Here is a 14702-nt window from a genome sequence, read left to right on the forward strand (position 1 = left end):
CATACAGCAGCTTCCTTGTGCCAAAACCTGCTCCTCAGGCAGGGTTTCCCTGCCAATATTCTGGATTTGTGTTCAGTATTATTGTGATCCCTACCAATTTGAATTTACCCAAAGAGGACAGGAGTGTAGCTGAAAAAGGGCATTCATCTGCAAGTTGTCTGAACTTCAAGCTTGGAATTAAAGCAGAGAAATCAAATGTACACTGTTAACTGAATTTAGCACTTGGAATGCAGTCTGTACTGTACTGATTTTCTATTCAATGCCCAAATCTAGGCCTAACTTAGCAATGCATTTCTTCATGGTAGCCATTAAGCACCTTATTCAGGAACAACTTCCTTGATGAATCAGTCAGGCTGCCACCATATGCTAAAATTTTAAATACCAAATTGCTATTCAAATTTTTTTTAAAGAGGCTCTAACCCACCAAACTCATGTGGTAGGACAAGTAGTAATCATTTCAGTTTTCAGAGCATGGTTTTGTAAACACCAGCTACTTTAGTTAGTACACCAAGGAAACAAAAATATCAAATGATAGTCTTTATTGATTTTTCTTTACAAGTTAGATATGTGAATAAACAGGTAAACAACAGGCATATAAAGATAAACACAAGAACAACATATTTACAACTGCCAATGGGTGTAACATCAGTAAGAGCTTGACATGCGACATCTGTCTTGAGGTGGAGATGCAAAAACCAGGAAGGAATCCGGCTTCACTGGCTGCAAGAGAGAAACAACATTCAATTTGTCTGTGGGGATGAACACATCTGTCATTTCAGGCATTTGAAAAGCAGTTACTTAGTTATACTGTGATCAACACTGTCTGTACATACTGAGCATGGATAGTACACTGCTAACTATTGCAGTGTGGAATACTACAATCAAATCATATTGAAGCCCAAATGCAGATCTGTCTTCCTACTTCTGTTAATTTTGCCACTCTGCACAGCAATAAGGTTTAATGTTTCTGTTTGTATTTCAGTGTCTTTTAGACACAAAAAAAACAGACTTCCCCATTGTGGTTCACACATCCCAATAGTTTCCATCTCAAAATGAATAGGTAAAAGTCCCCTAATAAAATGATCAGATGCATGCAGCTCACAGAATTGAGAATCGTCTTATTCTCAAGTAGTCAATAAAATCTAATAGTCAGCTTTCTATGCTAGCTCACATCTTGGGTGTTCTGCTTTTTAAAGCTAGCACCCAACTGTATATATTATATACTATTTTCTACATATGCTTTACTTTGAGCATGTGATGCAATTAGAGTGTACGCGACCGTTAAAATCACCAGTACAAATAACTATTGCATAAAGTGTGTGAGATTAATGGGAGAAGTCACATCACTGGTTCAGTGAGAAAAAGAATAAAAAGGGGAGAAACCCCCCTGAGTATTGAGTATAGTGGTACGGTGGCCAGGGCATTCACTGTGTAATCAGGTTGGGAACACACTGAAACACTGGTTCACTTACCTCTCAACTTCCATTTTGTTGGTGTGTCCGGCGGCATCTCCACTGGTGTCCTTCACGCCGTTAGTATGGGGCTCCTTCACTCCATTAGTGTGAGGCTCGTCCTGCTTCACCTTCTTGGTCACTCCCTCCTTCACTGGACTCTCCTCCGGTTTCCTCTGAAATACAAGGGAGGGATTTATTTGAATGAGTGAAATGTTAACCACATGAGATTTGTGCAATTACATTTTTAATCATTATTCATCTTATGATTTTAGGAAAATGACATCATGTATTTGCGTAGTGTCAGATATAGAGGGTTTGCTCTATGTGGTTGGTCATTTAACTTTGAACCATGAAGATATCTTGCTCCCTCACCTTCTTTCTGACCAAGTGTGAGATGTCAGAGACCGGAGCTGTGGAGGCGTGTCCATTGGTAGAACTGACTCCATTGGCTGGTTTGGCAGTAATCTGGATGGAAAATAAACCGAAAAATTCAAAATGGAAAATTCAACCAAAGGGTAAAAAAAAAAGAAAAAAATGCCTGTCAATCATTATTTCAGGGTGGGTAACAATATACAGACAAATATTCTACCTGATTCAAAAACAGATGAATCACCATCATGAATATAATCATGAACCCATCATAGTCATGAAGCGTATCATCTGTACAATGTTTAACAAGTGTCACAACTTCAGTATGAATACCTATTCCTCTCTTAAGTACACCATGAAAGGTGCGACTTACCACAGTACTAGTAGGAGCGTCGCCATTTTGAACAGTGGAACCGGGGAACGCTGAGGAAGTGGAGCCGCCATCCTGACAAACATCATAAATGGAATTAAAACAAAGCTTTTCCATTAGACTTTTACAGAATCAGCCACAGTCCAAGCATTACTGCTGTAATGTCCTGATCTCATCCAAAACACCCGTCCCCTGCTCACCAGGACACCCTTCATGGCCTCGGCGTCAGTGCTGGCTGACTTCAGGCCTTCTGTGGCGTCCTCCACCTTCTCCCGGATCTCTGGCAGCAGAGCCTTCAGCTCCTCCATCTCCTTCCTCTCGTCCGGCAGCGCCTCAGGCCCCTCAGCCTTGTCAATCACCTCCTGTAGTTTGTCTGGAAGGCAGAGTAGGCTGTGTTAAGCTACACAATGGCAAAGACTGACACTGATGTTGCCAACTGCTGCTACCATTACTCAAATCAGGATTGCATCCATTAAACCTGCCAAGGGCAATATCCATATTGTGAACTAGTACTTCACTAATATTGTGGATTTCAAGAGTTGTATACTGCAAATAGAATACATACTTTTCCTTCTTCACTATAGCGGTCAACATTTCCCTCACATCCAACAGCACTAACACTGTGCTAAGTGTTGCAATTTACCTTTTGGTTGCACCCACTTTCCATCAACCTGCCTCGTCTACTTCTACTTCAGTTGACGATTTCCTACATTTCCCAGAAGGCCTTTCGACAACCCCCACAGAACGTGCCTAATCATGCTTGAGCATTTCAGCTGTGGTTTCCATGTGTAGGTGGAGAGAGAGTAAACCACAATACTGGCCCTATCACAACAAAGTAGACCCAGGTAATATTTTATTCAGTGCCCAGGGTCCCACTTCTCTATATGCATGGCTCAAAAGTGTGAAAACGTGGCTACATAAGTAACCTTAATATGACTTATGCTAAAAAGGCGCGGGTGTCTGCAAGTAAACCTGTTCTACCCAAGTGTAAAACCACTAATGACCCAGCCGAGTCTCCCTGCTTACCCAGCCTGCTCTTAATGACAGAGATGGAGCTGTTCAGCTGCTTGATGGCCTGGCTGTACTGGGAGTTGAAGCTGTAGGTCAGGCCAAGCTGGTAGTGAGTCTCAGCAAGCAGGCGGCTATCAGAGTCCAGGTGCTTCAGCTGCAGGGTCAGGCACTCCTGGAAATCCTCCACGGCTTGACTGTAATTACCTGGGAAAAAAAAGAAAAAAAAGAAAAAGTTGATAGTAAATTGATCTTGCTGTCTGGAGCTACCCAAAGCAACAAATTTACAACAAATCCAGAACAGCAAAACACTGACGCCTGTGCAGCTGTCAATATAGATATTTGTCAGGTACAAAGAAACACAATATTCGGTTTTCAAACGTGTCAATGGTCATGTTGAGCATATTCTGTGAAGCAGTGAGTGATTTCCCCATGCTTCACGACTTTCGAACATCCCGTAATGTGAATAAGAATTAACAAGCTCAATAGGATTTATGTACTTGGCATGCCAAAACAAGGTGTGCATTAATGCAGATGTTTTCAATGTCTGAGACAACGTGCCTCCCTTAAGAATATATTAATAGTTTTCCAATACCTGATTCAGAAGAAACTTCACCCAGTTTCAGATGAGCCTGGGCAGCCATGAGCTGATCCTCCTTGGTCTCTTTCCTTACAAAAACAAACAAATAAATAAATAGATGCAGGTTGTGTGGAACATCTGGCGCTGTCACACTTCCAATTTTCAGATCCCAACAATCATGGTTAGCCAATATCAGCACCTTTTGTAGATGACTTTAGCCACTTCCAACATCTCCCAAGCCAGCTGCAGGTTACCCACTTCCTCATCGTCGCTGTCCTGAAAAAGATGAAAACTGACTGTGAGCACTTAACACCTGTTGAAACTACATCCAACAACTCCAGCCGTGTAATTTGGCTGTGCACTCAAGCTGATTGGTCAAGTACCTTCTCAGCAGTGCCTTCTCCATCACCTTCCTCCTCCGCATCATTGCCTGCTTCTGCGTCGCCCTCCATCTCTGCGTCATCACCTCCCTCCTCCTCCTCCTCAGCTGAAACCAAGGGCAGAAACATCCCAGTATTTTAAATAAACTGGACTTTAAGCCATTACACCCATCTGTGTCAATGTGCCATTTACAATCAAGGTCAGGAGTGTTAAAAAAAAAAAAAAAAGTCACCTTCAGCCTCCTCTGGCTTGCCTTCTGATTCCTCTTGTTTATCTGTTGATTCCTTCTCAACTTCGCCATTCTCTCCATTTTTTTTCTTGTCTTCACCTTCAGTAGAGTCACTTCCATTGACTTTGCCATTCGCCTGTTCCTTTTCAGCTCCCCCTTCCTTAGCTTTGCTCTGTTGCACATCTCCAGCCTCATCCTTTTTTGCATCTCCGTTCTTTTCTGCATCTCCACTCTTTTCTGCGTCTTTTTTCTTCTCCTCTGCCATGGCATCGTAGACCTGAACCCTCAGCTCATCCCTGGTCTTCTCTGTGGAGGAATTAGAGTTTATAGGTGAGGTGAGCGGTGTAAAGAGGATTTCCCTGCCACAACTTCTTGGTACAACTAGTGATACTCGGCCCTCAATAGCAAAAACTCAAGCCCAACTGGAAAAGACCAATATGTTGCGAGCGCCCTCACCGTCAATGTTTTCTGTGCTCTCGATGTTGGAGTCTTTGGGCTTCTCCTCCTCTTCCTCTTCAGGCACTCCCTCCAGAGCATTGCCCAGGACTGTATTCTCCATCCTACAATAACAATATCAGTCAGGTCTACAGCCTTTCTAAAGCTTATGAAAAGCACAATGGCCAACATAACAGAGCACAATCTCTTGTATTCTTATTTCTGTGAAAACAATAACTATTGTGTGACAGACTGATAAATAATTAAAATACAGACTGATGTTAATGTGCTCACCGTGCTAAGTCCAGCAGCGCTTTACCACACCAGAAGAAAGCCTCTCCACACTCGTCTGCTGTATCTCCATACTTTTTAGCTCTGCAATGAAAAAGGGAAGTGAAGTTTTGCTCAAGTCAGATTATCACATTTCTTTTAATGCAAACAAATTTTGCGGCGTTTCCTCACAGCAAAACCGCCGTCTGGTTTTACAGTGCCGTCTTCCTCAGTGGCCCAGGCTGAAGCTGTACGATACTGAGAAATTGTTCTGTTTCTATTCCAAGTGCTGGACTACTCTGCATTTGTGCACATTATGGACATGTTTCTGCACATTTGTGCACATATGCTCCAAACAATTATGTCAGGTTTCCGCCCCACGGTCCGGAGGTAAAATTCCACAACTTTCCATAACCAAGTTGGGGTACCATGAAATAAAAATGATATTCCTTTTTTAATGTTTTTCAGCTCTGAAAAGTTCTACAGTTTTCAGAGTTTGGTTTCCACTAGGCATATAATAATATAATCCTGTAAAATGACCAATTTGTAAAATGACTATATTCCAACTTTCCACAGAATTTATCAAAATCCCCGATTTTCATCAAGAATACACTCAAAATGTCATGATATTCCAAAAAATCCATGGCAGGTGGGAACCCTGTTATGTACATTTGCAGTTTCCTTGTTATATGATCACATATATACATACATGAGTAAATTGTATAATCCCTGCACATATGCACTTGCATTAGCCTGTAAACCTGAGGGAAACATCTTTGTACCTGCAAAGTTTTTGGCAGCAAGCACGAGATTTGTACTTCTCTTTGCTTTTATTGTATATCATTATTGTATTGCTATCGACACCATAGTTTGCGCTTGCCATCACTGTCTACATGCTATAGATGGTTTGATTTTTTGACTTTAATTAAACCTAAAAGGCATTCAAAATTAACGGCGTCACCGCACATCTGAATGTCTTCTCGATGTTCATTCCCAGTCTAACAGCTCGTGCTGCTGCGGTCTGCCTGGGACGGTAGGAGATAATTACATTATACACTACTGTGTTTTTGACGTGTCCAACAGTTTCTTTGTGTGACAACTCACAGCATGCCGCAGGCCTCCTGCAGGACGTTCACCGCCTCCACCGCCTTCCCCATTACCAGGTGCTTCTTGCCGGTACCGATCATCTTGTTTGCCTCTTCCATGTTAACTGAAGCTGGACGAGAAGAAATTATTCATCAGCTGAAACTTTCTGACAAAAATAGTCCCGAGCAGGACGCCTACACAACTTCAGCCTGTTCTTACTTCAAATGCCACTGTTTCCCAGTTAAAATCACATCAACGTCCTATTGGCCGCTGCGTTAAGTAATTACATACCTTGAACGTGGGAAAAAAACAGCCGTTAATGAAAAGTTTTTTAAAAAGCGTTCAGCAGTCGCGTGCGCTTAACTTGACCGCTCCTGTCCCACCGCTCAGACTCACTGCTCGTTGTTTCAATTTGGCGCGAAATATGCTACCTTTTCCGGTCGATTTCCGGGTGAGTAAAACAGCGCGGGAGATGGTCTTAAAGGCACAGTACGGGGTAAAAAGGTAAAGAATGGCTGGTTGAAAGGATATACAATAATATTAATAAAAGGAAGAAAGTAGTTGTTTAAAATATATTTAATCCAGTAATCTTCACCTATACAACCCACTGACATTTTATCTAAATTGTATAGTTTAACAATAACTGGATAAAAGAATAATTTTTGGCTCAAGAAATGATAAAAATCTTGTAAAAACAACATTTTCATACTATAAATCATACGATGAATGATCCACTGTAGTTATATTCTACCTTTAACTGTTTTTGTTGTTTTGTTTTGTTGGTGAGGGATGGATGTTCTTGTGAAACAGCGAAGAGCACTAGCTGGGAAAAAGGCCATGGGAATCAGAGAAAGAAAAAAATATAGATAGGTTAATAGAGAGAGAGAGAGAGAGAGAGAGAGAGGGAGGGAGAGAGAGAGAGATGCAGGGTGTGTGTGTGTGTGTGTGTGTGTGTGTGTGTGTGTGTGCGCGTGCTGTCATTTCCTGCTGTGAGGGACAGTGATTGCCAGCCCCCCTGAGCCCCTCCTGCTGAGTCCACTGTTGCTGCCCTGTCAGGACAAGCCTGGACTTGGCATCCAATCAAGCTCACACTGAGACCATTACACTTAGCTTCCCCCTCAAATTGTCATCATTTAGAGACACTGCTGTCATAGCACTGAAATTTACCAGTGTGAGACACCACAGCTCCCAGTTTCACCACATGAAAATAGTCCGGTTGGGTATATTTGATTTTATTCTGTTATTACCTGCACAAGGCTATCACTACTCATAAGAAGGTATACAATATGTTTCGTAGCGTACTTCCCCTTATCACTTGTCCCTTATCTTCTTATTCGCTGTCAAAGGGGAAAAGAGTACATTTGGATTTTTTAAAAGACAAGCATCCTGCAGGTATTTACAGGCATGATGATGACACTACAGACGATGGACACAAGGGCCCTTCAAAACATCCAGTTGCTTTGGAATTGGCGGTGGAGCAGATGCACTAATTATGGGCGAATTGTGAGTCAGGGGATAAGCACGTTTGATCGTCAGCCCACCGCCGCGCTTCTAACAGGAGGTTATTGTGTGTCCCCCTCTTATCTGGCCCTTCATGCGGTGCCCATGGCAACGACATGGAAACACATCACTCGGCGACGGTGGAGAAAGGTGGAGGGACTGTTTGAGCAGCCTCTGTCTGTCTGTCTAGGTTACAAAGACAGAGGGGAACGAATACTCAGTCATGTTCTCTGATGGAACAGCAGAGCAGGTTTCCTTCACATATTTTCTACTCGAATGTCGTGATGTTTTGACAACATACAGCTCAGTTTCCATGACAAATATCTGTTAGAAATCCACATAAATAATATCCCTGGTAATGTTTCAGGTAGGACTTTTGTCAGGAATTTGGCAAGGGTCATTAAAGCTTACAAAAAAAGGATAATTCCCTCTAGCTGACTACATCTACCGTGAAGTTAGTTTGACATTAAACTCTTGACCAGTTGAAAAACAAGCACGTAATTTGTAATAAGATGCGACCAATTTGGCTCTATGAAACCAACTACACCTCCCCCGCATTGATGATTCACCCTTTTGTTTCTATTTCTATCGCCTCGGGGTGCAGAAGGTTTGATGTCACATGTCTATTAGCCTTGGGTTTGAGGTAGAAATTAGCAAATATATTTTAATTTTTCCTGGTTAGCTGTCAGAGCTTTAGTCCAGAAAAAACAACTTTGGGATCAATAGATATAGAAAATTAAAAAACAGCCAATAAGGAAAAGGGCAGGGGCATAAATCACATCTAATCAACACAAAACTCTTCCTTGTCCCGAGTCTAACAAGCTGTCACTCATGCCAATGCAACTTTGGGATCAGCAAATATAAAAGATTATAAATCTCATGCAATTTGGGGATAAATAGATATAGATGATCAAAATAAAGTCAATCATGAAAGGCGGAGGGGCTTAAATTACATCACTAGTCGATAGGGACTTTGGGATCAATAGAGATCGATAATGAAAAACAGCACAAATTGTGTTCAAATTTCTGGGACGGACTGATGAATCATGAAAAAACAGCTGATTGGGAAAGAGGGAGGGGCTTAAATGACATCTCTAATCAACAGGATTCCATTCCATTTTCCAGATTCCCCAGCTTTAGGAAAACTGAAAAATGTTCCTCCACTTCTGTCTGTCTTTGGCTGTCTTCCCCCAATGTACTCCATGCTCTGCTTGTTTTACTGGAGCTAAACATGGAGCAAAATGTGTATGAATGATTTTCAATAAGCGATGCCTGCCACTGTTCAATACAAAGAGCATGGGTGTATTTCCTTCAGCCCAGTCATTAGGTAAATATAGCAGTTGTGAGGAGGAAGTGAGACTGAAAAATACCTTCAGCTGCCCACAGAATATGTACAAAATGTTGCAACAGTGCACCGCCCTACGCAGTCTGCCCCACTGCAGATTTAACATAAAAATAGTAAGGTAGTAATTGACATTCCAGGAAAAAAAATAGACTACTCTGCATGAGTCAGAAGTGAACCAACACTACCGTAGTACACAGACAGACCCAACAAAGCACCAACGTGCCTCTGAAAAATACACCACTGCTCTAAAGTACATACATAGAATACATAGAATAGAGTGTATTGAACCAATTCTACTTACATAACAATAACAAAAAGTAATAGATGTATGTACGGATGCTCTTTTGCAAATTCTTCTTATCTGCATTTCCAAGCTGACTGTGTGGTGACAATCAACTAAATTGAAGCCCTGTTAGTAAGTAATGGTCCAATTCTGCAGTACAAATACAAGTGTTGAGAAATGGAAACACTAAGCAAACCTGAGATGGGAAAGGAAGGTGGACGTCATGAAGGGATTTTTCAACAAGACATAATAAAGTTTGGGTTGCGGTGCAGTGTGGGTCTGTCAGTGGTTTAATCCCCGAGGCAGCTGGGAAAATCTGAGCAGGAAAGCGAATTAGTAAATCTCTCCTCTGTCATCAACTACCATTGAGTTGCCCTTGAGTAAGACACTCCCATCTATTCCAGAGAAAACACTGGTGGTAGCAGCAGCCTCAAGGTGTGTAGTTAAATAGAATGTATCTTTAATATCAATACATGACTGTTTATTGGCTCCACTTCCTGAGAGAGGTTTAAGTCATATGATGAAACCTCATGACTCTGTGACCCCTGCATGGCTTGGATTACTAGTGGAGCTCATGGACTGGAAGAAGAAAACCTGATCTTTTGAGATGAATCAGTTCGATGTTATGCATTTTCTGATACTAAAGCAGCTGTAAATTTAGAAGCAGTAGTAGTAACACAAGTAGTAGTAGGCCTATATTAAGCTCCCAGTTTGCAGTAACTTTTAGATTTTGAGAATAAAAGTGAGTGGGATGATTTAGAGCCCTCCTCGTGTGCCTCTTCATCCTTACTCATGGATTTGACATGTGGTTTCACAATGAGATAAAAAAAAAAAAAAAAAAAAAAATCCCGGCAGAGTGGAAGAGAAACTTGCCAAGTCATGCTCCGTGTTTGAGACTAAACCAGACAAATAGTCCTACTGATATCGCGAGAAGTGAGCCGGCATATAAATTCCCCAAACGAGTCTGTCAACCCCTGCACTCTCTCCTCTCTCCAACTGCCGTGGTGTGAACTAAGCTGAGGTATGTGTTACACAATACACTTAATCGGGTTTTGCTTTTCTATCTGTATACTATTCGATACAGGCATTATGTTTTGTTAAGCTTTCTTTTTGTTAACGTGGACGGTAGTTTGTTTTATATATGCATCCACACTATACAGTTACAGGCTGTTGAATAGTTCAACAAGTGGTTTTTCAGAGGATGTTGAAGAGCCTGCCGTGAAACACCAGAAAGTCAAGCTTGTTCATCTTAATAAACCGCTTATTGTTTTACTTTATACTCATTTAGCGAAAAAACTAATTCGTTGCTAGTCGAATTTTTGACTGAAAAGCTTCAATAAACAGGAACAAGTAAGCTACTATGGTCACAGTTCTCATGGGGAAAAAAAGTTCCACATTTGCAGTTATTCGTCGATTATTAAACTGAAATACCAAAGTTAAGTGCGCCCGAGCGCAATGATTTCACCTTGACCAATGAACTCAGGTTATCGGATGCCTTGAATACGCGATACTGCAGACCTACGGGGGATTTGTTTGAGGCGAGAAACCTTGAAGATTAATGTTAAGAAATCCATAACCCATATGCGGAAACACCTGTGGATTTACTATGAGAGAAGGAGTGGAATTGGTGCATGAGTTTCTGTTTTGGCTATGGCTAGTTTGCAAGGAAAATGCTAACGTTATGCGTTTAAATAATAACTGTCTGAGTTAAGCTTTGGCATAGCCAGCCTAACGAAAAATCACTGTAATTTCCCTATAATTTACATGTGACGACTTGTGCCTGTGGTACTCAGTTGTGACTTTATAGTCACCACTTTAGAGTGTGTTTTTTTTTTTTTTTTTTTTTTTTTTTTTTATCTCTTCAGCTATCACTAATGTTCTTGTACAGTAATATTCCTATAGGGACTTAACGTTTTGCTGTGATATTGGTATAGTATCCTTCTAAAATGTATTACAGGAATACTATTGTTCTTTTTAATCAGGGAGCTCATTCATTGTGTTGTAACACACTCCTACTAGTAGATGTATCATGCTTTCACAAGAGATTGCACAATTTTAGATGAAAGCATATACAGACTCCATTTCCTTGTCCTGTAAATCAGTAAGGCTTGTGGTAAATGTATCTCACCAAAAAGTGATTTTGAGAAGAGGTTGTGTGTAAAACAGCCACTGTTTCCTTGTCCTGTAAACCAGACTGACTGAAGATGGCTGCAGGCAAGGCACAGATTGGAAAGCTGGCCCCAGACTTCACAGCCAAAGCAGTGATGCCAGACGGACAGTTCAAGGACCTGAAGCTGTCGGACTACAGAGGTAAATCTCATCCACTGCTGGGTGGAGAACAGCTTTCATGGTGCTCACTTCTGAGCTGTGAATCACTGCTTTGTACTATGTATTGAATAGGCAACATTTACACTACTAAGGAAAAGAATATTAATTAAACTAATTATCATTGGTGCGTCACTCAGTAGCTATTTTAGAGATTAATAAGGCGTCTCTCCTTGTTTGGGGTTTTTGTTTCTTTTGGTGCAGGGAAGTACGTTGTCTTCTTCTTCTACCCTCTGGACTTCACCTTTGTGTGTCCAACTGAGATCATCGCCTTCAGTGACGCGGCCGATGACTTCAGGAAGATCGGTTGTGAGGTCATTGGTGCCTCAGTCGACTCGCACTTCTCCCATTTTGCATGGTACTTATTGGGCTCTAGATTTTAAACACCCACACTTGCTGTCTGTTTTCACTGTTACAAACTCTTAATGTTTTCTATCTGCGTCCTCACAGGACCAACACACCTCGTAAGCAGGGCGGTCTGGGTGCCATGAAGATTCCCCTGGTGGCTGACACACGCCGCTCCATCTCCACGGACTATGGTGTGCTGAAAGAGGACGAGGGCATCGCCTTCAGGTGGGATTAACAATGTGGAGCTGTGCTGCACTTCCATGTTATGATTCCCTAAAGATAAGAAACAATGAGGCCAGTGTTGGTTTTCTTAACAATTCCCTTGTCTGCTTCAAGAGAGAGATAGTGTTGCATTTGTTAACTTATTATCAAATGCACCGCTCTAAAGATATTAGGGGATATGTGAGGCAAACCATGGATTTTCAGACCTCCACTCCTACCTAAAATGTGGAAAAATCACCTACTTCTCCTTTCAGAGCCTGGTATTCATTGCAAATAAACCTGGATGTCTATGGGGGCTCACAAACCACTCATTCACTTTATTTCAGAGGACTGTTCATCATTGATGACAAAGGCATCCTGAGGCAGATCACCATCAATGACCTCCCAGTAGGACGCTCCGTCGACGAGACCTTGCGTTTGGTCCAAGCCTTTCAGTTCACCGACAAGCACGGAGAAGGTAGGCTACTACTGCCATCCTCTGATGCTGCAGTTCTGCTAAAAATACAATGATAAGACCACACAATGCTATATAGTCTTAGCCTCAGTTGCATTAAACCAGTGCTTACTGAATTATTGTACACTGGCCTGTTTCTCTTGCATCCCAACAGGACAGCAGTATTGATTTTGTTTTGAGTCTGAATCTGTAGATGAAACTGACTTCACGAAAGTCTTTATAATGTGCTATACTGTGGGAATATTGTAATTTAAATCCTCTTCTATAGTGAGAGGAGCAACCTTTGAACCTGAGTGAGCTGATATGGCCTTTGCTCTCTCTGGCAAATATGGTATAAATATGATATACATATGTATATATATGTATATATATATATCTATGGTAAATCCTCTTCTATACTGGGTCGCTGCGGGAAGGACTGAGTCTTATGGTACGCGCTCTACTCGGTGATCCACCGGGGCGCCCCGTCGCTATTGTTCTTTATCTAGTGCTGCATGCCACATGGTTGCCCACGCCTGATAGAGAGAAAAAGACCATTTAATTATCAATTTTATTAAGAAAAGTTAACTTTTTAAATGTACTCTTCACTATAATTTCATCTCTATGCTTATTTCATAGTAGACATTTGGGCCCAATGAATGTCATTGCACCTCTCTTTTTACTATTAGTCAACTGAATCTGTAGATGAAACTGACTTTACAAAAGTCTTTATAATGTGCTATACTGTGGGAATATTGTAATTTAAATCCTCTTCTATACTGATATCTTGCTCTCCTAACTGGTGCACTATCCGCATTACCCAAATGTGATTCTACTGGTAATTAAACTCTTGTGATAAGCACCATACTTTCATGCATTTGGTTCCAAAGCTACTGGCAGTACTTCAGAGAGACTAGTTTATGTTATATACCATATTTGCCAGAGAGAGCAAAGGCCATATCAGCTCACTCAGGTTCAAAGGTTGCTCCTCTTATCAGGGCCTAGGTTAAACATATTTTCTTTTCATTTAAAGATAGTGGTGAGAAGGTCAAGTCGAGAAGTGGTTGTGGATTTGAAGGAAAATAATTCATTCTACTATGTTATGTAATGTGTTTCCATTCAACGAAGGTATCGAATAAAAGTTAAAAACAATGCTAACCAGCACTGGTATTAAAATTACAAGACATAGCCCTAGTTTAAACCCAGACCAATTGGGGCTTTATATGTGGTTCCAAGTGGTGATTGTCTTTACTGCACCATCTACTGGACTAAGACTCACCTTTGGCTTATCTTTTCAGTCTGCCCCGCCGGCTGGAAACCAGGAAGTGACACCATCAAGCCAGACGTCCAGAAGAGCAAAGACTTCTTCTCCAAGCAATAAGGCCACAGCCACAGTCTGCAGCCTTCTGTAGGAGATTCAATCTAGAGATTACATTTCCCGAGAACAATATTTAAGCCTGTCAGTCAACCGCTGTGCCTGTGGAATTGGGTGGATTGGGAGACATTTTTTTTTAGCCAACATTGCCTATGTGTTGTGTATTTTCTGTAGCGTGGACATTATGACCAAATTATATTAATGTATAACTATGTTAAGCTATTGTCTGTGTCTGTCTGTGCTAAATATCTATTTGTTATTTTACATCCTTCCTTACTAACGTAAGATGAAAAGGACCACAGAACAATGTCTAAGTATCTAAAAACATTATTGAAAGCTTTTCCTTGGATTGAAGCGACAGATACCTCTCTTCATTAACTTGTGCTTTCATCTAAATAAAGAATATATAACACACATCACGGTCTCTCCTGCCATTACACCATAAACATATTTGCTCCAGACATCACCAATGAGATGTTAGGGTTAGGGTTGTTATATTGATCTTCTTGAGTATTGTTTATGGGGTTAGCAATAACAAGTGAGGTACAGTTTGGAGAAGTTTTTGTTTAGCATTGGATAACTTAGGGTGCTGCCAATACTGACATAATGATGCGGCATCAGATGAGGATGCGACAACTTCTCTCATATTCCTCATATCCATTTTCTTATCAGTGAACAACTTCATAGAC

At 41.2% G+C, this 14702-nt stretch overlaps 2 protein-coding genes across 3 annotated transcripts; one reads left to right on the forward strand and one right to left on the reverse strand.

Annotated features, from left to right (window-relative positions):
• Window positions 1-538: 538 nt before the first annotated feature.
• Window positions 539-9526, reverse strand: LOC139642046 (histone-binding protein N1/N2-like). Of its 2 annotated transcripts, none has more exons than XM_071516745.1 (14): window positions 9507-9526; window positions 6201-6312; window positions 5121-5201; window positions 4848-4951; window positions 4395-4697; window positions 4165-4268; window positions 3981-4057; window positions 3797-3870; window positions 3220-3408; window positions 2394-2566; window positions 2197-2268; window positions 1827-1919; window positions 1473-1627; window positions 539-720 (listed from the first exon to the last, which is right to left on the reverse strand). In XM_071516745.1, exons 2-14 carry the CDS (start codon window positions 6299-6301, stop codon window positions 714-716), a joined length of 1533 nt encoding a protein of 510 aa, XP_071372846.1. In that variant the 5' UTR covers window positions 6302-6312; window positions 9507-9526; the 3' UTR covers window positions 539-713. The 2 variants fall into 2 exon arrangements, with proteins under 2 accessions (XP_071372846.1, XP_071372845.1); XM_071516744.1 differs by lacking the exon at window positions 9507-9526 and adding an exon at window positions 6474-6595.
• Window positions 9527-10208: 682 nt separating this feature from the next.
• prdx1 (peroxiredoxin 1) lies at window positions 10209-14427 on the forward strand. Its single transcript, XM_071516746.1, has 6 exons — window positions 10209-10331; window positions 11504-11620; window positions 11840-11993; window positions 12086-12208; window positions 12532-12662; window positions 13937-14427. The coding sequence occupies exons 2-6, from the start codon at window positions 11515-11517 to the stop codon at window positions 14017-14019; spliced, it is 597 nt and encodes a 198-aa protein (XP_071372847.1). The 5' UTR covers window positions 10209-10331; window positions 11504-11514; the 3' UTR covers window positions 14020-14427.
• The last annotated feature ends 275 nt before the right edge of the window (window positions 14428-14702 follow it).

The sequence above is a fragment of the Centroberyx affinis genome, unplaced genomic scaffold, assembly GCF_046629955.1.
Source record: "Centroberyx affinis isolate AG114_WGS23_722 - 3 ecotype Tasmania unplaced genomic scaffold, CSIRO-AGI_Caff_v1 ptg000429l_1, whole genome shotgun sequence".
In the NCBI taxonomy this organism is placed as follows: Eukaryota; Metazoa; Chordata; class Actinopteri; order Beryciformes; family Berycidae; genus Centroberyx; species Centroberyx affinis.